This window comes from Equus przewalskii, chromosome 9 (genome assembly GCF_037783145.1).
Source record: "Equus przewalskii isolate Varuska chromosome 9, EquPr2, whole genome shotgun sequence".
NCBI lineage: Eukaryota > Metazoa > Chordata > Mammalia > Perissodactyla > Equidae > Equus > Equus przewalskii.
Genome location: NC_091839.1, coordinates 59,444,988 through 59,471,858, shown reverse-complemented (window position 1 = coordinate 59,471,858; position 26,871 = coordinate 59,444,988). Strand labels below are relative to the sequence as shown.

The 26,871-nt window shown below is 39.6% G+C and overlaps 1 protein-coding gene across 12 annotated transcripts in view; it reads left to right on the top strand.

Annotated features, from left to right (window-relative positions):
- METTL24 (methyltransferase like 24) overlaps positions 1-26,871 on the top strand; it is a 124,112-nt gene that overhangs the window by 39,548 nt on the left and 57,693 nt on the right. For 11 of the 12 annotated variants that reach the window (XR_011522023.1, XM_070556809.1, XM_070556807.1 and 8 more), the window contains one exon: positions 6,506-6,734. Coding sequence is in view for 11 of the 12 variants with exons in the window: in XM_070556809.1 (XP_070412910.1) it covers positions 6,506-6,734 (229 nt within the window). In the remaining variant the exon portion in view is untranslated. Of the gene's footprint in view, positions 1-553; positions 615-6,505; positions 6,735-26,871 lie in introns of those variants that run through there. The other variant, XM_070556812.1, reaches the window with a different exon arrangement.

The following is a 26,871-nucleotide window of genomic DNA, read 5'->3' as shown; positions in this document are numbered from 1 at the left end:
GGTGGGGTGGTGGTGGGGAGATGGTGGGGTGGTGGTGGGGAGATGGTGGGGAGATGGTGGGGAGATGGTGGGGTGATGGTGGGGAGATGGTGGGGTGATGGTGGGGAGATGGTGGGGAGATGGTGGGGTGATGGTGGGGAGATGGTGGGGAGATGGTGGGGTGATGGTGGGGAGATGGTGGGGAGATGGTGGGGTGATGGTGGGGAGATGGTGGGGTGATGGTGGGGAGATGGTGGGGAGATGGTGGGGTGATGGTGGGGTGATGGTGGGGTGATGGTGGGGAGATGGTGGGGTGATGGTGGGGAGATGGTGGGGTGATGGTGGGGAGATGGTGGGGTGATGGTGGGGAGATGGGGGAGGGGGGATGGTGGGGAGATGGTGGGGAGATGGTGGGGAGATGGTGGGGTGATGGTGGGGAGATGGTGGGGTGATGGTGGGGAGATGGTGGGGTGGTGGTGGGGAGATGGTGGGGTGGTGGTGGGGAGATGGTGGGGAAACGGTGGCAGCTAAAGTGAACCGGGAAAAATCACCTATTTTATCTTTCACGTCAAAGATTGTATTTCAGGGGTAGAAACGAGAGTGGAAGAGAAAACTTGAGAAGGGATGATATGTAGGTAAATATTTTTCATCTCTTCTTTAGTTGTCTGGTAGCTTGCACCATTTGATTTTAAGACATAAATTCTCATCATAGAGAGAAGAAAATTTGGCAGATGACACATGGTTAAGCACCAAGAGCCAATATCTTCTACAGAAAATCTGAGACTTCTGGTTGCTATAGTGTTTCAAGATGTATGAATGAGCTCCAGAACCAAAAATGTTCATCTTATGAGAGTTTAATGAACCGAGCAGAAGCTCATAGTGTACATGGATGGGTGAGGAATCAGAAAATCATGGACCCAAGGACCCTTTTTAGATAACTTTTTCCAATCACTCCCCCATGAAATTTTAATACCATAGAGACGCTGTCTATCTGTTTATATAATGTATGTATTTGTGCTTTCTATGTAAAAAGAGGAAGGTTTTTTTGCCTCCTAGAATCAATTTTCGCCCCCTTAGGATGATATTATCCCTGTTGAGAATGTTATGTTTTAGATGATATATTGACAGTTCATGCAATGTTATTTAATAAAAATTAATAATTATGAAATATTTTTTATCCACTATTCAGTGTCATTTACAGTTATTTTTAATCACAATAATCATAAATAATAATTTCATCAAATTAATAATTCAATAAATAATCTAATTTTCTATTAGCATAATCGATAATCATTTGGCTCAATTCTCTTTCCTACTGAGATGAAGAATGAACTGCTGAAACTCCTGGTGAAAACACTAATGTCTTAGTTTTTCCAACCCCCTACCTTCAATGGTGAGGTTGAAAACTTTCCTTGTATCTGCTCTGATTTTATTTTATTTTTTTAGTTTTTTAACAACTAACAAGAAACTCGAGTTTGTTGAGATATAATTCACATACCACACAATTCACCCATTTACAGTGTATAGTTCAATGGTTTTTGGTCACCACCGTCAATTTTAGAACATTTTCATCACCCCAAAAAAGAAGCCCTGTACCCAGTAGCAGTCACTCCCAATTTCCCTTCAACCCTCTTTCCCCGTCACCCTCTAGGCCTAGGCAACCACTAATCTACTTCTGTCTCAATACATTCACCTACTCTGGCCATTTCATATAAATGGAAGCATATAATATGTGGCTGGCTTTTTTCATGCCTGGCTTTTTTCCTTTAGTGTAATGTTTTCAAGGTTCATCCATGTAGTAACAGGCATCAGTACTTCATTCCTTTTTATTGCCAAGTAATATTCCATTGGAATGGATAGACCACATTTTATTTATCCACTCATCAGTTGATGGACATTTGGGTTGTTTCCACTTTTTGCCTATTAATAATGTTCCTATGGGCGTTGATGTACAAATTTTTGTGTGGACATAGTTTTCCATTTCTCTTGGATATATATCATTTTACACTCCCACCAGCAATGTGTGAGGGTTCCAATTTCTCCACATTGTCATCAACACTTACTATTGGTCTTTTTGTTTATAGCCATCCTAGTGAACGTGAAGTGGTATCTCATTATAGTTTTGAAATGCTTCTCTCTATTGGCTAATGATCTTGAGTATTTTTTCCTGTGTTTATACCCTGAGGTTTTGATTCCTGGAGAACATAAAAGACTCTTACCTTAATACTCTCAGGAATATTTTTAAAAGAATAACCAAGGACCTGAAACAGTGTCACATCCATCCCTTCCACCCCTCGCTGGCAATAAAGGGCATGCAATTGTCAGCACTCTGGCTAATCCAAAGGATACCTCTATATAACTTGGAAAGACCCCTTCCATCAAGAACCATTACTGCCATCTGCTAGAAAATCATCGTTATGGTGACTATAATGTGAGCAGTGCCCTCTAGAGTTGTTTAGTGCACAACCCACACAACCACACTTAGGGATCCTGGTTGTTGCTCTTTGAGACCGCAGAGGAGGAGGGCCAAGATGGTTATTCTGTTATTCTATTACCTTTCAAAGTTTAGCCCTGTGATTCTCCCTCTTCCTGTTTCTTCAACAACTCTTTCAGATTTGGTGGCCCTTCTATGCTGAAGAGTTTGTCGCAATCTCAAGCCTCTGTGTTAACATATGCAGAATAATATTCATAAGCATGAGTTATATAATTTTCTCTTTCTCCCATATGGAGGGATTGGTTATAGCTTTCATGAAGGCTTACACCTTTGAGTATACATATTAACTGCTTAACTATTTCAGAAAGGGGCTGTCACTGGAACTGCTAGTTGCCCCCCAGTATCCATTCTCTCCTTCTTCCTTGGGTATCAGAACTCTTGAGTTTAGCAGGGCACGTGGTCGCCTTGCTGACGACTGCGCATCCTAGCCTTCCTTGCAGCTGCAAGCAGCCATATCACCAGCTTTGAGCAATGAGATATGAGTACAAGTGATGTGTACAGCTTCCAGGCATGCCCCTGAGAGGAAAGGATGTGACTTTCGCTTCCACTGTTACTTTTCCTGATGGCTGGAATGCAGACGCAACGGCAGGGAATGAAACAACTATCTTAGATCATGGGATAGAAGTCTTATGATCTATATTTCTTGCTTCATGGAATAAACATTAAATAGAAAGTTTGCATAAAGTAAAATTTCCTACAGTGAATTCTCTTTCCAGTTAAATAAGAGCAGAACATGGTTTCCTTATAGACTAAATACATTTTTGTTATAAGTAATAGTTTAAATTTGGTTAGTTAGTTATTTCACGATAGTTATCTGTTCAAAATCTTTCTTCAGTACTCCTGTGAGGCTCTTCACATAAAGGATCATGTTTACTTTATCTGTTTGTCTCTGGTGTCTAGTATAGTGTCTTGCCCAAAGTGCTCTGTAGGTATCTGTTTATATACACGACTAAGTCAGTGAAATGTAGCCCATCCATGCCATGTTGATGTATATTCTGGGGATTCCAGACCCTACATAATAGTTTTCTTTCATTTAGGGGAGCATTTTGTAGATTTGTCTGTCATCATTCATCTATCTACTTGGCACGAGGGATTCAGAAATAAGCAAGATTGACAAGGCCCTATTCTTCATGGAGCTTTACTGACCAGTAATTGACAATTTCCTGGATCCTCGAGGTCACAAATATTCCTTCCAGGATCCTGTGTCCTGTGCTCCTTTGCAGTGAGCTAGAGTGTGAAGGGCACATGCTTTGAAAATACCCGGATTGGATTTGACTCCGGTTTTAACCTTTTGGGCCATGTTTTGCACCACCTCTGTACATGACAATTGCTCTTCCTCTTGCCTTTGACATCTACCACGAACTTGACTAGTTTAAATTAAGCTTATTTTGAATAAACGAAAGTAAGAATTACAGACACTGGTTAAATGAATGCAGTTTATTACTTTCCAATATAATACATATCATGTATTAAGATTAAGTGGATTTTATTTGTAAAAGTAACATGTTAACCAAAAACTTTACAAATTTCAATAGTTTCATGTTATTTAGTATATCATACAAAATAGTTCTTCACTATTTAACAATTAACTTACATATTTATGTATATACTTATGATATTTCTAATAGAGAACACTTGAACATGTGTAGAATTTCTGGAAGGATACACAAAAAACTGCTAACTGTGATTATCTCTGGAAATTAGCGGCTAAAACTTCTAGTGGAAGAAAACTTTTACTTTTCATTTTATATGCGTCTTACAATTTGAACTGTTTCTATGTGTGCTTGTTATTTTTTAATTATAAGAAACTAGTTTAAGTTGAAAACATATCAGTATATAATAAAGAGCAGTAGTAAAAAAATTAGTTACAGAACTCTGTGGTTAATTTAATTCTTAAATTTTTTGAGGTCTTGATTAAAATACTTATGTTTTAAAGAGTTATTTTGAAAACAGTATTCTGAAAATTCATAGAGAAAGAAATTATTCACACTTCTTTACTCTAGAAAGTTTATATACAAATTATATTTAGTGAGTACTTTTTTGGCATGGTGTTCTCTTAGTAAAGCTACAAGACTGCCATTTTCCATTGGATGACCCATGATAACATTGGTTTGCTCATCTGAGTTTCAATAAATTCAGTTAAGTGAAAAATCCCTTGAGGCAGGTGAATTCTACAACATTGTGATCTATATAGAAACAAATCTGTCTACTGAAAAATGCTTTGTAGTTTCTACTGCATCTCTTGAGTTTATATTTAATGCCAGGTTTATCAGTTGGCTATTGCTGTGTAACAAATCACTCTAAAACTCAGTAGCTTAAAACCATTAATACTGCTTACATGTCTACTGATCCGCTGGGCTTCAGTCGATCCAGGCTGGGCTCAGCTAGGAGACTTTACTCCAGGCTCGGATGGCTAAGGGCAGCTCTGTTTTTCACAGAAGCTGGTGGATTGGCTGGGGCACCTCTGCTCCTCATGTCTCTTGTTTTCCTGAGACCAGCAAGCTATCCAGGGTAGGTGTTTATCATGAGGATGGTACAAAAGAGTGAACAGAAGCACTTAAAGCCTAGGATCAGGACTGGCATACTGTCCCTTCCTTCTAAAGAGCAAGTCACACAGCCAAGCCAAAATATCCAGGGACAGGAACAGACACTCCACCCACGATGAGCATGGAAGTAGTGTGCATGAAAGGGTGAAGAATTAGGGCCAGCAAGTCAATCTGCCGCACCAGATTAGATCATGGAAAATTGGGGGGAAAACTAGAATAGAGATTAGACTGGTCTTTGGTTATGTGGGTTCAACAGGAGGCAGAAAATAGGAAACAGGATCTCTGGGTAGAAGGAAGGGAGGGTTTGTGAGAGGAGTGCTGAATCTTTCTAGCCAAAAGAGTTGACAGAATTATGCATGAAGGACAGCAGAGGGTTGACAGGCCGTGCGTCCAGTGAGGAAAGAGCAATGTCGTGGGAGTGCAGGGCAAGAACAAGGCAAATAAGCCTATTAAGAATGTCTAGGTGGAGGATATCCATGCTGAAGACTTATTTTAGTTAACTAAAACCAGATACATAATTGTCATCCAATGAGCTTGTATATTTCCACATCATGAAATAGCCTGGAATAGTATAGTCTAAGAGAGTGAAGCATTTCTGCACTGAGTTCAAGTTTGGCCAATGTATTATAGATACTCTGTGACATTTTGGTATCTTAAATCTCATCTAATTATAGTATTTTGGGCAGACAAGCTATAATCACCATTCTGAAAAATCATCCTCTTGGTTAATTTCGTGTTTTTCATTCAAATTGATGCTTTAATCAAAGTGATGAATCTTACACCACTAAATAAGGAATATTTCTAAGTAACTTAAAAATGTGTAAATATATGAAGCTTCCATATGATGGGCTACCTACTGGGTCCTTAAGTACCATCAATTCATAATTTCTTCCTCCTGTTGATGTGAATTTAGGTGAGGTCCCACTTCTGCTTCTCCAGCGCTAGATCCAGTAGGGCCACACACATTTGCCTTTTTTATTTAACTGTACTATTTTAAGATACATCCCATTTCTAAGGAGACAGCTATTGTCTTTAAGTCAAACTGCATGCACAGCATCGTGGTCATTAGAATGGAGACAAATTACCTCATTAGTGGAATATACCTCTTCCTAAGGGAACTGATCCTGGCGCTCATATTTCTGACATATTCTGAGAAGACCTCTTAAGACTACTGGATGATCTTTGTTTCATTGCTACTGTGGTTTACAACTTTTTAAAAAATTAATTTGATATGCTTCTACATGTTCGAACATGTGATCGCTGGTCTCCATTTAGCAGACAGTTTCTCTACTTTTTTTATCCAGCAGCTTTTAGCTATAATACTTTGGTGAAAGGTTTATTGAATGTGTACAGTTAGCCATGTATTAAACAGGAGAAGGCTTGATATGAGTAAGAAAATTGGCCTTGGAATTGTCATTTTGTCAGTCTACCACTTTTTGCTTCCTTCTATTTTATCGTTGTTGGTTTCTATCCTCTTGCTTTACAGGCTGGGAAGTGATGACACTCATTTTGAGGTTCGCATGGCCGATGATGGATGTGAAGTACATCGCTTTGATCCCAGCGTTAAGTCAGCTCATGTTCTGGAGAGCCAGCGCCTCTGGTTCCACCACTTGTCTGTCGACTGGCGGGACCCCCATCCAGCTGTTGCAGCCCAAAAACTGCATAGCAATGCCAGAAAACTGGGAACCATTTTGAATGAATTTGGGCATCACAAGGTGAGATTTTTCACTTGATTTCACATGATTACATAAAGTGAACAAACTCATAAACAGTTTTTTTTAATGCAAACTAAGAGGTGGATAGTTGAAGATCCAATTTTAACCTAACTGATCGCCCATCATTATTTATAGAGTCAGCTCTGTGGATGTAAAGTTTGGCAAGGATAGAGATATTTAAATTGATTTGGAGATTTTAGTTGCTGTTGAGTAGTGCTAAGGTTTTGGCCAAGACTGAGCAAGGAGAGTAAGAAACCTACTTTTGGCATAGATTCAAGAGTACCATTTCCGTCTGGCAATTGATTTAAAATGCCCAGACAGAGCAAACTACTTATGTCAGCCTCAGAAACAAAAGGTAATTGGAGCTGGGTTTATGTTTGATAAGAGATTGCTCGTCTATCATATTTCTCCCTGTTGTAACAACTATTTTGAGTCTCCAGGCTCTTAAAGGTCAGAAAATATGTGTAGCTTTGATTAAAATGTACTTTGTAAAATTGAATGGACATTATGTGTCACAACTGATATAATGATGTCAAAGGATGTCAAATCTCTGCAAATATTCTCTTGTGAACGGATAGCATAAAGGAAACTCAAGCTTTGAACTGTGTTCCTTGAAAGCGATTTTTAGCGTAGACCTGAGCTAATTGCATCCCATAGGCAGATACTAGAGAAAGTCTCCTGAGTGTGGTTGGCTTGCATTTGATTGCCAAGTCTTCTTGGGCTTGGCCTATCTTGGCTTAACACTCCCAGTCAGAGATGGCATGTAATTTAGAACGTGCCAGGATGGATGTTTCTGAGAAACAGTGTATGTGGAACTCAATTTTAAACTTGAGTTGGTGGCTTGATCTTTAATAAAAGAGCTTTTCTTCTGCATTCTTCTTCTTCCTCCTCTTCCTTTCCCTCCTCTTCCTCCCTCTCCCCCTCTTCCTCCTCCTCTTCTTTTTTTAAAACTCCTCTTAAGGGCCGGCCTGGTGGCGCAGCGGTTAAGTGTGCACATTCTGCTTCAGCAGCCCAGGGTTCGCTGGTTCAGATCCCAGGTGCAGACATGGCACTGCTTGGCAAGCCATACTGTGGTAGGCGTCCCACGTGTAAGGTAGGGGAAGATGGGCATGGATGTTGGCTCGTTGCCAGTCTTCCTTGGCAAAAAGGGGAGGATTGGCAGCAGATGTTAGCTCAGGGCTAATCTTCCTCAAAAAAACCCCCCAAAAACTCCTTTTAATTGGACAGCAGGAGTTTCTTCGAGAACAACTTCAAAGAATTTGCTGCTCTTTTAACATGTGGTTAACTCTTGATTTATGTTTTGCTTTGCCATTGAGAATAACTAGCATTTAATAGGAGCCTTAATGAAACACATATAGGATTTTGGGGGTAAAATCTCTGAACAGAACCCGAAGAAGTGGGAGCATTTTTCAGAACTTTGTTTTGCCACTTGTTAGCTTCCTAGATCTGTTTTTTGACAGCCGAAAATTACAGGCTTGATTCTCTAATATGTCGACTCTAGATCATTCAAAGAGGTAACTACAGAATCTTTGTGTTCACTTAGGAGTCTTGCTGCTACTTCTTAATGCTCTTTACACCCTGGCCCTATCCAGCTCCACTCTTCAAAGACAAGACTGAGTAGAGAAAAGAGATGGAACTCAAAGCCATTTTGCTTTTTTAAAATAATATTTTAGCAAAAGATTTGGTAAATGTGAGGATAAAATAAGAGTTTGGAACATGATCTGTGGACATAACTTATCTAAGCCACATGTCATACGGAAAATGTGTTTTTGGATAACCAGGTACGGACCTGAACCGTGCTTGTTTCACTGCAGGGGGAGCTGCAGTGGGCAAGACTCACTGCTGAGGATGGCTTGAAGCCCCTTACAACACTTCTCCTGAGACTGCAGAAACATTTATAGGGATACCTAGAAAGGAGAAATGTTTTAAAAGATTTCTTATACTACCAGGGCTACTTATTTTTATTGAAAACATTAATAATGATACTTTAAAAAGATGGTAATTTTATGTTATATGTATTTTACCACAATAAAAAAACATTGGAAAAACCCCATTAATAACGAAAATGATCTGGTTCAGAATAACCAGGTATGTATTTGCTGCTTTAAAAAAAATCCCCTGTGGGGCTGGCCCCGTGGCCGAGTGGTTAAGTTCGCGCACTCTGCAGCAGGCGGCCCAGTGTTTCGTTAGTTCGAATCCTGGGCGCGGACATGGCACTGCTCATCAGACCACGCTGAGGCAGCGTCCCACATGCCACAACTAGAGGAACCCACAACGAAGAATACACAACTATGTACCGGGGGGCTTTGGGGAGAAAAAGGAAAAAAATAAAAAAAATCTTTAAAAAAAAAAAAAAAAATCCCCTGTGGAGGGGCCGGCCTAGTGGCGCAGTGGTTAAGTTCACACACATTCCGCTTTGGCGGCCCAGGGTTCCTGGTGCAGACCTATGCACCGCTTGTCACGCCATGCTGTGGCAGGTGTCCCACATGTAAAGTAGAAGAAGATGGGCATAGATGTTAACTGAGGGCCAGTCTTCCTCAGCAAAACAAAAAGAGGAGGAGCGGCAGCAGATGTTAGTTCAGGACTAATCTTCCTCAAAAAAAAAAAATAAATAAAAATAAACATTAAAAAAAAAAAAGCCCCTGTTGAAAAATTTAAAAGATACTGATATGCCTTTCATAGACGTTTTCTTGGTGAATACTTTAAAACAAAAACTAAACCCTCTGGTGCGTGATTGCTTCCATTACAAACATGCTTCTAGGAGCTATGGGGTGCCAGATAAAAGGAAACCTCATTTCCGGCCTGTAGCAAGCAAGGTCTGTTTTCACTTTCCTGCATGTGTACAGACATGGGTAAATAGGATGTGGCTCTGGCAGGGAAAGCAAATAGAAAGAAATATACACCAAAAATGTCAGTGCCTTTGCCTGGCCTTCTTCACTCATTTTTTCTGAAAGTGCCTGTAGAAACCAGAGGGGTTTTAGTTGTTTCATTTTCCCTTCATGACTTTAAAATATCTCGTATAGTTTTGTGATATTTTCCACGTTAAGCTGTGATTTTTCTTCTTCTCTTTATCCATGCCTGGATTCCAGCCACTCAGGCAAAAATGTAAGCAAAAGTGAAAGGCAGTCTTCTGAGAGGGCGACAGAAAGATGCATATGGCTTTCGTACTGCTTTTAAAACTCTTTGGTAATTTTAACTTCAAACTGTAAATCACAAAGCCTTTCTAAAGCGTCCAATGAGAGCGGCTGCGTCAGCAAAAAAGCCTGTGAACCAGAAGCCCGGGCTGTCAGGAATGAAATCACCTGGATCCACCATTATTTGAAATGATTAACTGTCCTCTCTTTGCTGAAGTGCTTGTTGTTGTAACGGCCCATAAGAATTTTTCCAGAAAGTGACTAGAAATATCGAATCTGAAATTTCTGCTCATATGAATCAATCATAATGTATGCTTTTTTTCTGAAGTCTTTGTTACACAGAGGATCCTACATGATCCAGGCTGGTTGATGGGAAATTATTATTTTTAGTCAACCATGCTGATGATAATATGAAGAACAGGACTGCGTTAGGGTTTACCTGTATAAGATCACTAATCTGGGTTTGGGGCGTGGGTCTTCTTGTCAGTTTCTGGTGTGGGGCAAGTCATTTCACCTCTCTGGCGCTCAGTTTGATGGTCAGTAAAATGGGGACAATGATTCTACCTAAATGGATTGTTTTTGAGCATTAGATGCGAGAACACTGTGTGAGAGGCTCCAGCATAGCCTGGCAGGAGTTAGTCATTCGATTGCAAATTCAAAAATTTTTTATTAATAATTTCAGTTAGCTTTTACTAAATTTTACAGAAAACATTTTCTTCTTTTTCTTTCTTTGTTTTCAGGGAAAATAGCTCAGAGATTTCTCTGGAAATTGCTAAATGCACCTAGTTCCAGTCAAGAGTTTTTCATGAAAGCTTTGTGTGAAACTGAAGGGCAATTGGCTCTTGTTCGCTGCCTGGGGGCACTCGACAGCTTTGCCCGCGATTGTATAGAAAGTAAATACTGTGCTGTACACAAATTAAATAAGCTGCCGGGAATTAATACAGAGACCGCGGGGCGGGGGCTGCTGGTCAGACGCCCCGGGGTGGAGCTGGACTTCCTGCTATCCTTACCCAGATGCTGCCCTCGTGGCTGAGAGTCCGAGTGGCCCCTCGGAAGGCCGGCAGTTGCTGCTTCTCTGGGCGGGGCGCTCGCCGCTGTTCACAAAACATCAGTTCTGTTGGGTGGTTGCTGCTCTGTTTGACAGAATGCAGGCTTTGAAATTCGAGTACAGAGAGAGTCCTTTTCCTTTTTGCTTATCAAATTGGCAAATATAAACGAGATATTGATAGTGCCTTACATTGGAATGATTGTTGGGAATGATACGCATGCTTCGCTGCTGGAAATGGAAAATGATAGACTCCCTCAGGGAGAGAATTCGTCCGTGTGATGTCAATTTTTATTTCTGGAATTCTTTTTTGCCTTAAATGCTGTTTTGTGTGATATTAGTTCTGCCATACCAGCTTTTAAAAAAATAAGTATTTCTATGAAATGCCATTCTAGATTTCTTTAATTTCCTTTTTTTTGGATATAGTTTTAGTTTATGTGTAGCCTGTAAGAGCAACATATTCAGTACATGCTTGGACTGTGTTTTTAAATCCAGTCTGATAATATGTCTTTAAAGGGATGTATTTAATTCATTTATGTTTATATTTATTGCGATTACTGGCATATTTGGACTAATTTCTACTCTTTTAAATTGGGCTTTTTTGGTATTCTGTACTTTTTCTCTTCTTGCCAAAGCTTGTATTATTACTCTTCATGGTTACTCTTAAATTTTAGATGTATATAATTAACTACAAAATTTTAAAACAATATGTGAAATTATTCAGTATTTCTATATTCCTCCTAAACACTACCAGGATCATAGCTAGTTAACTACCCATCAGACATGGGCCCCTGGCATTGTTATCATCTGGAGTTTTAGTTTTACCTTTTTTTTTTTACATTTTCTTTTGAAAAAAATTTTAAATGCAGAAGTTGCAAGTTGCAAGGATAATGCAATGAACTCTCATCTCTTGTCAATATTTTTCCATATTTGCCCTCTTTCTCTCTGATTTATACAAATATATATATTTATATTGAACTACTGTCTCTGCAAATTTTAAAAAATTCTCGATGGAAAGGAATGGATGGATACTTCCATAATACGTCTATCTATATATGGGAGTACAATCCATTTATAGGCATACCTTGTTTTATTGCACTTGGCTTTATTGTGATTCACACATATTGCATTTTTTTAATAAATTGAAAGTTTGTGGCAACCCTGCATTGAGCAAGTCTGTCAGCACCGTTTTTCCAACAGCATTTGCTCACTTCATGTCTCTATGTCGTTTTGGTAATTCTTACAATATTTCAAACTTTTTCATCATTATTATATTTGTTATGGCGATCTGTAATCAGTGATCTTCACTGTTACTGTTGTCATTGTTTTGGGCACTATGAACCACACGCATATGAGGTGGCCAACTCAATTGATAAATGTTGTGTGTGTTCTGACTGTTCTACCCATTGGCTGTTCCCTCATCTCTCTCCCTCTCCTCCTGCCTCCCTATTCCCTGAGATACAACAATATTGAAATGAGGCCAGTTAATAACCCTGCAGTGGCTCCTAAGTGCTCAAGTGAAAGGAACAGTCACACGTCTCTCACTTTTAATCAAAAGCTAGAAATGATTAACCTTAGTGATTTTTAGTGTAGATGAAACAGACTTATGTTGGAAGATGATGCCACCTAGGACTTTCATAGCTACAGAGGAGAAGTCAACGCCTGGTGTCAAATCTCCAAAGGTTAGGCTGACTCTCTGGTTATGGGCTGATGCAGCTGGTGGCTGTAGGATGAAGCCAATGCTCATTTAGCGTTCCGAAAACCCTAGGACTCTTAAGAGTTATGCTAAATCTACTCTACCTGTGCTCTATAAATGGAACGACAAAGCCTGGATGACAGCACATCTATTTACAGCATGGTTTGCTGAATATTTTAAGTCCAGTGTTGAGAACTACTGCTCAGAAAAAAAGATTCCTTTCGAAATATTACTGCACTTTGACAGTGTACCTGGTCACCCAAGAGCTCTGATGGAGACGCACAATAACATCAATGTTGTTTTCATGCCTGCTACCATAATTTTCATTCTGCAGCCCATGGATCAAGGAGTAATTTTGACTTTCAAGACTTAATATTTAAGAAATACATTTTGTAAGGCTGTTGCTGCCGTAGATTATGATTCCTCTGATGGATCTGGGCAAAGTAAATTGAAAATCTTCTGGAAAGGATTCACCATTCTAGAAGCCATTAAAAACATTTGTGATTCATGGGAAGAGGTAAAAATATCAACATTAACAAGAGTTTGGAAGAAGTTGATTCCAATCCTCATGGATGACTTTGAGGGGTTCAGTATTTCAGGAAGTAACTGCAGATGTGGTGGAAATAACAAGAGAACTAGAATTAGAAGTGGAGCCTGAAGATGTTACTGAATTGCTGCAATCTCATGATAAAACTTTATTAAGTTTATATCATTTATAGATACTTTTAAAAAATTATGATTTTCACTTCCAAGATTTTTAATTGGTATTTTCCCTGTCTGTCTGTTCTGTTTTAGGGCTGCATGTTTTTATTTCCAAATGTATTGCCACTGCATGTGTGTTTGTGAAAATAGATATTATTCTTATTGATTGCTCTGAGCATCCTAAACATACTTATTTTAAACTTTTGTCAGACTGTTCAACAAAAATAATTTAATCTCGGAACGAAGTAATGTTCCAATTATTGCTTTGGCTGGCTGTTTCTCATCATTTGATTTATGTGTGCATTTCAGAATTTTGCTTGCTTACTCATTTTCAGTGGGAGGTTTTTGGTTTGATTTTGCTTTTTTCTTTCCTTTTTGGTTCACTCTTCTCTGCCTAGTGATTTAATAGTAGCCTGCAGGGCCTAGTCTTATATAAGCATTTGGGGGCTCCTGTTCCTCCCAGTGATATTGGAAATATTCAGTTACTGAACCATCTGGGGTCTGGCTCATTTACGACTTGTGAGGGAGGGTCTTTCTCCTCCCATCTCCCAGGCCAGTGGCTGGTTTTAAGCAATAGCCCCAGCCAGCGGTTGTCAGCAGTTTATTTCGGGCTCCTTTCTGGACCCAGAGAACTCCATCCAGCCCTTGGCTTTAATCAATGAATGTAGCTTGGCTGCTCTCTCATGGGAGCACTTTTAATTCCTGTTCCCTGTAGGAGATGCACCCCCAGGACCACTGCCATCTGCTTTAGAATGGGAGCCCAGCACGTCCTGGCTTTAGTACTGCTCGATGCTCTGTGTTCCGGTCCATGGAGATGTTCATCTTGTTTTTGAGCCCTGCTTTCTCCTTTTTGTTCCTCTCTCTCTCTCTTTTTTTCATCATTCTTTCTCTTTGCTTTGTGTTTGGCATGAGGGGGATGCATCTTGCCTTCATACTTTTCTTTAAATCAACTTTAAATTGATTTACTTTTCTTACTTAGAATTATCTGGAGTGATAATATCCATGGACTCATGAGTCAACTGTCCTAGTTATAGTTTCTAATAGTATTAAAAATATATAAGAAATGAGGAATTTTAAAATGCGTATTTATATTGCTCCAAATCATATTCTATACCAGTATTGCTCATATCTAATGTGTATGTGAACCACTTGCAGAATTTAATTAAAATGTAGATATTGATTTAGGAGGTTTCGGGTAGGGCCTGAGATTTCTGCATTTCTAGCAGGCTCTCCGGTGATGCTACTGCTGCTGGTTGGGGAACCACACACTGAGCAGCAAGGTCTGTGCCACAGTCTGAGAAACACAGGAGCAGAGGATATTAGTAGTAATTGGCAATGCTGGGACTTGAACCTGGGTGGTGTCTCCCAGAGGCCCAGCACTAGGCCAGTTTGTGCTCTGTTGATGTCGTCCACCCTTAGCCTGAGTCCCTACCAAGGGTGGTGTGAGGCCCAGACGCTGTGCTGTGCTCCGGGTCATTTTTCCGTTCCTGTGCCAGCCTATTGCACCAGATTTCTGTCCTAGACTTGCTGTTTTCCTGGGACAAATTTTTTCTCAGTAAGGAAGCTCATTTATAAAAATGTTCCCTGGTGGTCTGCCACATACCCAGACATGCCTGAGTCCTAGCTGAGTAAAGGCTTGACCCTCCTGCTAGACCCCTGCTTCTCAGCTGTGTGTTCCTAACTTAGCTGCGTGTGGCTCAAGGCCAGAGACCTTTTATTGAATGGAATCCCATCCAGACTACCTAGTGCAGTGCTGAGGAAATATGTGACACTTGTCGACCTGACTTTCTCCCCAGTACCTGCCCAGGGTATCAAAGTTTGAATACTTTATCTTTTCATACAACCTGCTGCAGAATTAATAAGCATCTGCTTGAGCATCCAGAGGCCTTAGTCACTGCTATTTCAGAAGAACATTTGGGTGGAAAGCTCCATGGAAACAAGATATGCTGCAGTAAAGTTAGAAGTCCAGGTGATTCTTTCAGGGCCCAGAGCAATCTTCTATTTACACTTATTTATATTCCTTTTTCAAAGAGGGGTATGTATCTTTCTGCATATTTGAAGGCAACTTCATCTTGCAGAATTGCCGTTTAATCATGACGGTGCTGTGTTTCTGTGAAATCAGCTAGTGGCAATTTGGGAGTAATGAGTCATTCACGGTCCTGAATTGCAATTTAAAATGCAGAGACATCTTTCGGTCCCCATCCATCTGTAGTGGACCCTAAGGACGAGCCGTCTTGAGAACGTGAGTCGAGAACTTGCGCACTCCACATTTAGGAAGTGAGTTTTGGCTTTTTCCCTATTCGCTCATCTATAATGCTGTGAAGCAAAATGTTTTGGCTCTTAATGATTTTCAAACCATTCGGCATTTAACTAGCAGGGAGCCACAGCAGATTATAAAGCCCATTTGAAGGAAGAACGAGGCGCATCTGGGTTTAGCTCTAGTTTTTGTTTTCTTTGATGTGTTCCCCCCTCGGTTTTCCTTTGACAGAAGCCATGACTGGCAAGGTTGTGTGTGAAAGGGGCTCTGGAATCCAGAGACCCACTGCCACCTGTGCAGCTGAGTGGTCATCAGATTTCAGTGTTAGAACTCGGAACACCGGAAAACAAACCAAAAATAACAACAACACGCCACAGGCAAAGAATCCAGTCACCTAGGGAGCTTGATTAAGATGTCAAACCCAGGACCGAGATCCTGATTCCACTGGCCTGGCATGGAGCCCAGGAACCTACATTTTTAACCCACCCCACCCCCTCTAACCCAAGTGATGTGAAGATCAGCCTTTGAGGAGCTTCAGTGTGTAGAGAGGACTTTAGTGGCCCAGACTTCCATTTGCAAATCCCCCACGCCTTGCTATGCATAAAGCCCTTTAAACAAGAAAGGGATCCAGCGCCTGGCTGTCAGCTTCTGCAGCCTCGCTCCTTGTCTCCTCACCAAGTCACTGTGTCCTCTGTGCCTCAGTTTTCCCTCTTGCAAGGTATGTGATACAAACCCCTGCCGCTGGAGAAGGTCGTGCAGGCAAATAAACTCATGTTAGTGAGAGAAATGAATGAGGAGTTTTCGTGAGACCGGAATGGTGATTTTATATAAAACAAAGCCTTTTGACCGACTGTTGCTTCTTCGAGATTTTCAAAGGCGCCCAGTATTATTACAAAAGAGGAAGATTTCACATATGGAGGAAATAGCCTCCAGGGAGCTGGCGTTTGTTTTTCTTCGTTGCTGTGTACCAGGAGTGGGCGTATTTGTCTGAGAATCTTGCCATTTTGACAAAGTTTTGAGAATGAGAGCCAAGTGAATCCTGAGGGCGCAGAGGGGCTGTTTGCTCCAGGTGTGCGTAAAGGTTTGTCGTTGTAGGACTTCCTTTCCTAAAGGAGACGATGGGTTGATGGAGGAATGTTATGTTTAGTGATTTGCTGGGTCACGCAGCTCTGCAAGTTCCTTTTTATGTGTTTAAAAAATGCTTAATGCCTTTTGACAGTAAGAGCCCCCAGAACTCATTATCGTATTAGTGAATCTTCTGAGAGAGTGTGTTCCTGAGCAAATCCTGTGAGGTCACACCCGGGCCGGCCGGCCAGTTACTGCCTTGGTCATGCCAGTTCTCTGAGGTGCCCACGCATAACAAACGGCCCATGAAATGGCTGCAGGTGCTTGAGAAAAGGTGGTCATGGTTTCCTTTGGTGGTAAAACGGGATTTATTTTCCAGCCAGTGAAAATATCAGGAAAGGAAGGTTTCATTTGCCGCTTTAGTTAAAAACATAAGGACTTTTCAAAAAACTCAAATTTCCTCGCATGGAGTGGCATTCAGCGTTTTTGCAATTAAAATGATAATGAAACATTTCTTATAAGAACTTCTCTTTAAAATCAGTGCGATGGGTTCACAGCACACCATTAAAAGGAATTATGTAAAGCAGCCTCTCTGTTCCAAGTTTTATTTTAAGATTTAATTTATTCCAGATTCTGCAGGAAAAAACCGTCCATGTGACAAGCCTGCTAACAGATGTCAATTTAGTTTTATAGCACATGCCTGCACTTCAGAGTTAGAAAATGGAGATTATTCTTTTTGCCTGCTGTTTATTACATGACACAGCTTCATAACATGATGCCCCGGAGGACAGCTGATTAATAACCTCTGGGCAAGCCAACTTATCACCTGCTTTCGTCTGCTGCCGTGTTGAGTGTAAGCTTTATTTAACATCACCCTTCTGGATTAAGAGAGGTGCTGGAAAGAGCAAAGGTGACAGAAAATGGATTTTTCTCTGTTTTAATAATATTTAGGTCAGAAGACAGATTATACTGTAGTGAAGAGAAATAAGAGAAAAAATAAGAATTATTCAACTAGATACAACTAAATCTATATTAAAATTTTTTGTGGTGTTAGGGGGTAAAATAAAGTAGTTCTATATGATAAATATTGTGTCAAAATCAACCATAACAAGAACTCTGCACTTCTTCATATTCCCAGGGCCCATTTCTCTGTGTTCACATGGCATGGTAATTATGGGTTTATATGTTTCTCTTCTGTTCACATTCCCATCCGTCTGTCCGGTCGTCCATCCATCTACCCATCCGTTCCTCCATCTATCTACCTATACAATAAATATTTATTAAGCATCTTCTATGTGCAAGCACTTGTGCATAAATAGTACAGAGACAGGGATAAACAAGTCTATTTTTAATTTAAAAAATTTTTAATTGTGTCGAAATACGTATAACATAAAATTTACCGTCGTAACCATTTTTAAGTGTGTAGTTCAGTAATGCTAAGTATATTGTGCATCCAATCTCTAGAATGTTTTTGTCTTGCAAAACTAAAACTCTATACCCACTAAACACTAATTGTCCCCTCCCCCCAGCCTTTGGCAACCACCATTCTGCTTTCTGTCTCAATAAATTTGACTGCTCTATGTATCTCATATAAGTGGAATCATACAGCATTTGTCTTTTTGTGACTGGCTTATTTGACTTAGCATAATGTCCTCCAGCTTCATCCATGTTGTAGCACGTGACAGGATTTCCTTCCTTTTTATGCCTGAATAATATTCCCTTCTATGTATTTACCACATTTTGTTTATCCATTCATCTGTCAGTGGACAACTGGGTTGCTTCCACCTCTTGTCTATTATGAGTAATGCTGCTATGAGTATGGGTTTGCAAATATCTTTTTAAGACTCTGCTTTCAGTTCTTTTGGCTGTATACCCAGAAACGGGATTGCTGGATCCTACGGTAATTCTATTTTTAATTTTTTTGAGAAACTGCCATGCAGTTTTTCATAGTGGCTGCACCATTTTACATTCCCATAAACAAGTCTTTTAAGATTTAACATGTAGCTAAAAAGACAGAAATGTGAGCCTGCAACGAGTGCTACAGAGAAGTACGATGTGCTATGGAAGGGTTGAATAGAGAAATCCAATCTAATATGCCATTTATTTTTGCATTCCTGATGGCTAGTCCATAGTGGGGACTCCATAAGTGTTTGGTGGGTGGGTGAATGAGCCGTCTGGACCCTTGGGGATTAGGCCCTTTTCCTTTGTCTCCAGCCAGCTGTTCGGCTGCCCTCCGTTCTACAGGGTGGCACTGGAGGGCTGTGAGAGCACTTGTTAATAGATTACTAGCTTTTCTTTGGTTGCCTCTATTGATCTCTGGGGAGATTATGGAAAACGTCTTTCCAGCAATATTCTTCTTATTGTGTATATCATCTAATATTCAGAGATGTTGAGATATTTCCACCAGATATGTCCCTGCCTTTTCTTTGGGGGAGAAGAAAGAGCTGCCTGAGGATGTAAGATGAAAGTGTAGTGACGTTAGGGAGTGGTGGGGTATTCAGGGAGAAAATGTTCTTTCTATTCTTGGAACACTGCCTCTATTCCCTGAAGAATTTTGTTCTATAAAGATAGCAAAAGGGCCTCTTGCTCATTTTTTCGTTTGGCTTAAATCAGTAACATTTTGCTCAATTCCATGCTATTTATAGATATTTTAAATTGAAATTTCATTCTTGAGATTTTTAAAGGGAATTTCAGATATTTAAAAGATATAGGCATTATATTTGGAGACACAAACTTCTTGTTCCTGGTTTTATAAAAAGAATCTGTTTATTTGATCCCCAGACCAATGAAAGACACAGCTATTATTCTGTCCAATTTTTTATTTTGTTAGCAATTGAGGCAAAGAAAGAGGCTGACCACAAAAATATTTGGCACAGTTCGTTCCTTAGAAATTTTTATTGGTTTTGCTCTTTGCCACAACATTATTATTCTGATCAGTTAGAGAGATCTATATCTGTCTGAAAGGTGTCCTGAGGGTTTCTCACAGTTGTTCTGATCATGGTATTGGCACAGGAAACCAATATTGATGATATTTTCAGAATGCTGTTTTTGGGGCAAGTGGCAAGTATTGGGCCATGTTGCCCAGTGGAAGGGTCGCTGGCTTTCAGGCAAAAAGGTCTTAAATAGTAGCTTTACCTCCTGTTACTTGAGTGAATAGCACGGGTGAATTAAGCCCTCTGAGCCATGTTTTATTTTTCTGTAAAATGGGGATGATAATACCTTTTGTGCAAGACTGTTGGGATTAAAGACAAAAAGGTCTAGACAGAAGCTGGCACAGTGCCTGGCCAGTTGCTTCCCAGACGGGAGCTGTTTAGTTAAGTAGTTATTAGGTTGGATTGACTGGAATTGTTTTAGCCAATGTTCAAGTACGTGGAACGGAGTGTTATGGTATGGACCATTTGGTATATTTTATTGCTTTTCTGCTTTCTTAGTGGAAGTAGGGAATTTCCATTAGGTCAACCATTTACTCCAGAAAGTGTTAAAATTTTGGATTTTGGAGGTGTTTAGAACAGCAGCAGTATGAATGTGATGTCCAGACCCCTCTTCAATGTCCTTGGGATCAATCGTTCTGCAGTGACAGTCATAAATATAATTGTGTGCATTTCAAATAGCCCACCTGCTTCATGGCATTGGTAGAAATCTTGTAATTCAGTCATCTTGCCCATGTCCACCTCTTGGGCATAAGTACTTAAAGACCCACAAGCTTATTGAGTATATTGTTGGGAACTCAGTTGAGTGGTGAGTATTGATGTCTTTGAAGATATTTTATATAGCAATAATTCTTTAATACTTTTCACTACATTTGCTTTATGCCATATTTCCCCTAGGTTGAATGCTCTCTCTGACACCCTCTGTTAGATAATTTTGACTCCTTTTTGGAGACATGTCAAGTATATACCAAGTGTTGGCAGAACGAAGTGCTCAGAAGTATTCTGGATAACTAAATTTTCGGACTAAATGAAAGAGGTGCTATTGTCCACCTCTGTCTTTATTGTTCGTCTCCCGCACTACTTACCTTGTTAAGTACAAACACCGCATCTGATGTGCAAGGTTCCAATTCAGTTTCACAACCTCTTTATTTTCCACCATTTTCACCTATTCTTTAAGTTCTATTCCAAATGCTGTCTCATCCACAAACCCTTTCTTAAAACCATTTATTTTAATGTTTTAAATTATATAAGTGACATATGTTCGCTGCAGAAAATTTAGATACTTGAGAACATGTAAAGTAAAAGGATGGAAATTAAAATCATCTGTAATTCTACCACCAAGATAACTACTATTAATATATATAGGGTTTCCTTTCAGACTTTCCCCTATATGGTAAATATATTTTAATGAAATTAAAATGGGATCATACTGTATATGCTGTTTTATAATCTGCCCTCTTGCTGTTGGCTTTATTTTTCTAGAGCAGTTTTAGATTCACAGCAAAATTGAGAGGACGGTAATAGAGATTTCCCATATGACACCTGCCTTGCCCCCAATATGCAGAGCCTCCTCCATTATCAACATGCTTCATCAGAGTGGTATGTTGGTTACAACTGATGAACCTACATTGACACATCATAATCACCAAAGTCCATAGTTTACGTTATGCTTCACTCTTGGTGGTGTACATTCTACGGGTTTGGACGAATATATAATGATGTGTATCCATCACTATGGTATCATTCAGAGTATTTTCACTGCCCTAAAAATCCTCTGTCTTTGCCTGTTCATCTACCTCCCTCTCCCTTCCCCAAACTGCTGTTAACTACTGATCTTTTTACTGTCTCCATAGGTTTGCTTTTCCAGAATGTCATATGGTTGGAATTATACCATGTGTATCCTTTTCAGATTGGCTTCCTTCATGTAGTTGTATGCATTTAAGTTTCCTCCATGTCTTTTCATGGGTCAACAGCTCATTTTTTTTGAGCATTGGATAATATTCCACTGTTTACATGTACCATAGTTTATTTACCTTCTACAGGGCATCTTAGTCACTTGCAAGTTTTGGCTGTTGTGAATACAGCTACTATAAACATCCACGTGCAAGTCTTTGTGTGGACATAAGTTTCAACTCCTTTGGATTGTATGACGAGAGTATGTTTAGTTTTGTAAGAAACTGCCAAACTGTCCTCAAAAGTGGCTGTACCATACCATTGCTGCATTCTTACCAGCAAGGAATGAGAGCTCCTGTTGCTTCACATTCTCGCCAGCATTTGGTGTGGTCAGTGTTCCAGATTTTGGTCATTCTAGTAGGTGTGTAATGGTATCTCATTGTTGTTTCAATTTGCATTTCCCCAATAACGTATGACTTGGAGCATCTTTTCATATGCTTACTTACCATATATCTTCTTTGGTGAGGTGTCTGTTCAGGTCTTTGGCTCATTTTTAATCTGGTTGTTTGTTTTCTTATTGTTGAATTTTAGGAATTACCTGTATATTTTGGATAACAGTCCTTTATCAGATGTATCTTTTGCAAATATTTTTTCCTAGGCTGTGGCTTATCTCTTTATTCTCTTGACATTGTCTTTCACAAAGCAGAAGTTTTTAATTTTAATAAAGTCTGGCTTATCAATTATTTCTTTCATGGATCATGCCTCTGGTGTTGTATCTGAAAAGTCGTTGTTCATCTAGATTTTGTCCTATGTTATCTGTAGATATTTTATAGTTTTGTGTTTTACAATTAGGTCTGTTATCCATTTTGAGTTACTTTTTGTAAAGGATGTGAGGTCTGCGTCTAGATTCTTTTTTTTTGTGGTGAGGAAGATTGGCCCTGAGCTAACATCTGTTGCCAATCCTCCTCTTTTTGCTTGAACAAGATTATCCCTGAGCTGACATTGGTGCCAGTCAGTCTTCCTTTATTTTGTATATGGGTTGTCGCCACAACATGGCTTGATGAGCAGTGTGTAGGTCCACGCCCGGGATCTGAACTCTTGAACCTAGGCTGCTGAAGCAGAGCATGCTGAACTTAACCACTTAGCCATGGGGCCAGACCCTGTGTTCTAATTCTTATTTCTTTTCTTCTGCTTACTTTGGATTTAATTTATTATTTTTCTAGTTTCCTAAGGTGGAAACTTGGATGATTAATATTATATCTTTTTTCTTTTCTAATATATGCATTCAATGCTATAAATTTCACTTTAAGCATTGCTTTCACTGCATTCCCACAAAATTTTGATAAGTTGTGTTTTCATTTTCACTTAGTTCAAGATATTTAAAAATTTGTCTTGGGTTTTCTTTTTTGATCTATGCGTTATTTAGAAGTGTGAGGTTTGGGGCCTGCCTGGTGGTGCAGTGGTTAAGTGCGCACGTTCTGCTTCAGCGGTGTGGACATGGTACTGCTTGGCAAGCCATGCTGTGGTAAGCGTCCCACATATAAAGTAGAGGAAGATGGGCATGGATGTTAGCTCAGGGCTAATCTTCCTCAAAAAATAAATAAATAAATGCCTGATTTTTTTTAAAAAAAGGAAGTGTGAGGTTTAATCTTCAGGTATTTGGAGATTTTTAAGCTATTTTTTTTTTTTTTTAAGATTTTATTTTTTCCTTTTTCTCCCCAAAGCCCCCCGGTACATAGTTGTGTATTCTTCGTTGTGGGTTCTTCTAGTTGTGGCATGTGGGACGCTGCCTCAGCGTGGTCTGATGAGCAGTGCCATGTCCGCGCCCAGGATTCGAACTAACGAAACACTGGGCCGCCTGCAGCGGAGCGCGCGAACTTAACCACTCGGCCACGGGGCCAGCCCTTTTTTTTTTTTTTAAAGATTTTATTTTTTTATTTTTAAGCTATTTTTATGTTACTGATTTCTAGTTCAATTCCACTGTGATCTGAGAGCAGACATGGTATGATTTCTATTCTTTTAAATTTGTTAAAGTGGGTTTTTTGGCCCAGAATGTGGTCTATCTTAGTTAATGTTCCATGTGAGCTTAAGAAGAATGTGTAATTTGCTGTGTTGGATGAAGTAGTCTATAGATATCAATTACATCCAGTTGATTGATGATATATTGTTCAGCTCAACTATATCCTTACTGATTTTCTGCCTGCTGGATCTGTCCATTTGGAGTCATCTATTTCTCTTTGCAATTCTATCAGTTTTACTTTACATAGTTTGACACTCTGTTATTAGGCACATGCACATTAAAGATTGTTACATATTCTTGGAGAATTGACCCCTTTTTCATTATGTAATGTCCTTCTTTATCTCTGATAACTCTCCTTGCTTTGAAGTCTGCTCTGTCTGAAATTAATATAGCTACTCCCATTTTCTTTTGATTACTGTTAGCATGGTATATTTTTATCTATCCTTTTTTAGTTTTTACTTTTAATCTGTATGTGTCTTTATATTTAAAGTGGGTTTCTTGTAGACAGCATAAAGTTTGGTCTTGTGTTTTGATGCACTCTGACAATCTCTATCTTTTAGTTAATGCATTTAGTCCACTGATATTCAAAGTGATTATTGATATACTTGGATTAATATCTACCATATTCATTATATTTTCTACTTGCTATCTTTGTTCTTTGTTCCTGCTTTTGTCTTCCATTCTTTTTCTGCCTTTTGTGGCTTTAATTGAACATTTTATATGATTTTACTTTCTCTCCTTTCTTAGCATATTGATTATACTTCTTTTTTTTACTTTTTTAGTGGTTGCCCTAGAGCTTGCAATATCTTATAGCTAAGCCAAGCCCACTTTCAAATAGTACTATACCACTTCCTGGGTAGTGTGTGTACCTTATAATAACAAAATAATCCTACTTCCTCCCTCCTATTCTTTGTATCATTGCTGTCATTCATTCTACTTATATATAAGCATATATGTATGTATATATCTATATATATCAGTATATGTCTATATATACACATATATGTATATATACAAATATATCTGTTGAATGTTATATAGTATATATTATATACACAAAAGCGCATGTAATCAAATACATTGTTGGTATTATTATCTTGAACTGATCTGTTAGATCAATTAAGAAGGAGAAAAATAAGTTATTTTACCTTCACTTACTCTTCTTTGATGCTCTTCCTTACTTGATGTAGAGCCAAGTTTCTGACCTATATTATTTTTCTTCTCTCTAAAGAACTTCTTTTAACATTTCTTGCAAAGTAAGTCTACTGGCAACAAATTCCCTCAATTTTTGGTTGGTTGAGGAAGTTTTATTTCGCCTTCACTTTTGAAGGATAATTTTGCAGAGTACAGAATTCTAGGTCAGTGGTTATTTTCTCTCAATGCTTTAAATATTTCACTCCCTGCTCTTCTTGCTAGCATGGTTTCTGAAGAGAAGTTAGATGTAATTCTTATCTTTCTTCCTCTGTAGGTAAGGTGTTTTTTTCCTCTGGCTTCTTTCAGAACTTTTTTTTTATATCTTTAATTTTCTGTAGTTTGAAAATGATATGCCTAGGTGTAGTAGGGTTTTTTTTGTATTTGTCTCTTCTTGCATGCTGTCTATTTAATCCATTAGAGCCCTTAGCATGTTAATCATAGTTGTGAAACCGGCAAACGGTTAGCCATTGATGATTAAGTAGCTAGGAACTAAAGTGTTTTTTCCTTTTTGCAATTACTGATTATAGCTTTTAGCTGTTTAACCCACCCATTGTTAACTGTGCTGCTGAGGCAATATGCTGTCTGACTCCCACTAGGCTCCTATAGGTAACATCTTCCTGGAGCCTGGGTCACCATGGTAATGGGTGGGTGAGCTGTTTTTCAGGAATTAGAACTCCTTGTCCACTTCAGGCTCGTTGAGACCAACAACCCATCAACTGGGCCTGCGCAGATGTCCGATAGGCGACATTTTAACGTCAAGAGGCTAAAAACTCCACCCTCAGATCACGTTAATGCTGCCTTTATGTGAGCATGCGTCCTGTGAAGAGGCGTGGAGTCTGACTAGACTTGCGCACATCATCAGTTACCTCCCCTCTCCTCACCTCCAATCACCTCTGTCCACATTTCAGACCACCTTGTCTCCCTACCCCGTAAACATCCCTGAGTCCCTATTTTCGAGGATGTGGATTTGAGACTCATTCTATCGCTTCCTCACATGGCTGCCTTGTGATTAAACCCTCTCTCTGCTGCAATCTCCTCGTCTCGGTGTTTGGCTTTCCGGGCAGTGGGCAAAAATGAACCTGGTGCCGTAACAGTTGTTTTAAATTCCCAGTCTGATAATTTCAACATCCTTGCCATGTCTGGTTCTGATGCTTGGTCTGTCTCTTCAGATTGTGTTTTCTGCCTTTTGGTAGGCCTTGTAATTTTTCTCCGTGGCAGGACAGGATGCACTGGGTGAAAGAAACTGTTGCAAATAGGCCTTTAGTAATGTGGAGGGGAGGTGTGGGGGAGGGGAAGCAGTCTATAGTTCTATAATTAGCTCTCAGTCTTTTAGTGAGCCTGTGCCTCCCGCCTGTGAACTTCACAAGAGTTTCTCAGTTTTTGCTCCCCACCTTAGATGGGACAGGGGGCTGAAGGCAGAGGTTTTTCTTCCCCCAGTTCAATTAGGTCCTGGAATACCTCAGCAGGGTAAGGCCAGGTAAACTAGTTTCTCTTGAGGGCAGGCTTTGTTAGGAATAGCAGCATGCTCTGGTATGTTTCAAAGTGGTTTCTTTTCCCCTCCCCCTCCTGGAAGACTGAGGGGATTTTTCTCTGATATTTACCGGGGGAATGTGGCCGAACTCCTAAAGGTAAATCTCACAATATTGTGGGGGACCCCAGTGACTGGGTCCCCCTGGGGTTTTTAACTCACAGACTTGTTTACACTGAGCCTCCAGCAATTTGCCAACTACAGTTCCAGTTTTCCTGCCCCAGCACCCCTTCCTGCCTTGGTTTCCACTCCTGAGTCTCTGCTCCTACAAGCCAAGACTCCCTGTATTTCCTGTCTCTCCAGTCTTGGGGGAAGCTGCTTGCCCTGTGTCCTCTCCTCTCTTACGGATCTAAGAGTTAATTGATTTTTCTTTCTGTTCAGCGTTTGACTTCTTGTTAGGATGGAGTAGCGACTTCCAAGCTCCTTACATGTGGGACTGGAAACCAGACATTCATCTGCCTTTATTTTTACTTAACAAAATGTCTTGAGTGTTTTCCATATTATTAAACATTTCATCTAGATATGTTGCAACATTGTTTGTAATAGCTAAATTCTGGAAACAATATAATTGTCCTTTAATAGGGAATTGAATAAGTAAAATATATTTAACAACCATACAATAGAGTACTCTGTGACTGTTAGAGAACATGCTATAGATCTGTATTTTGCTGAT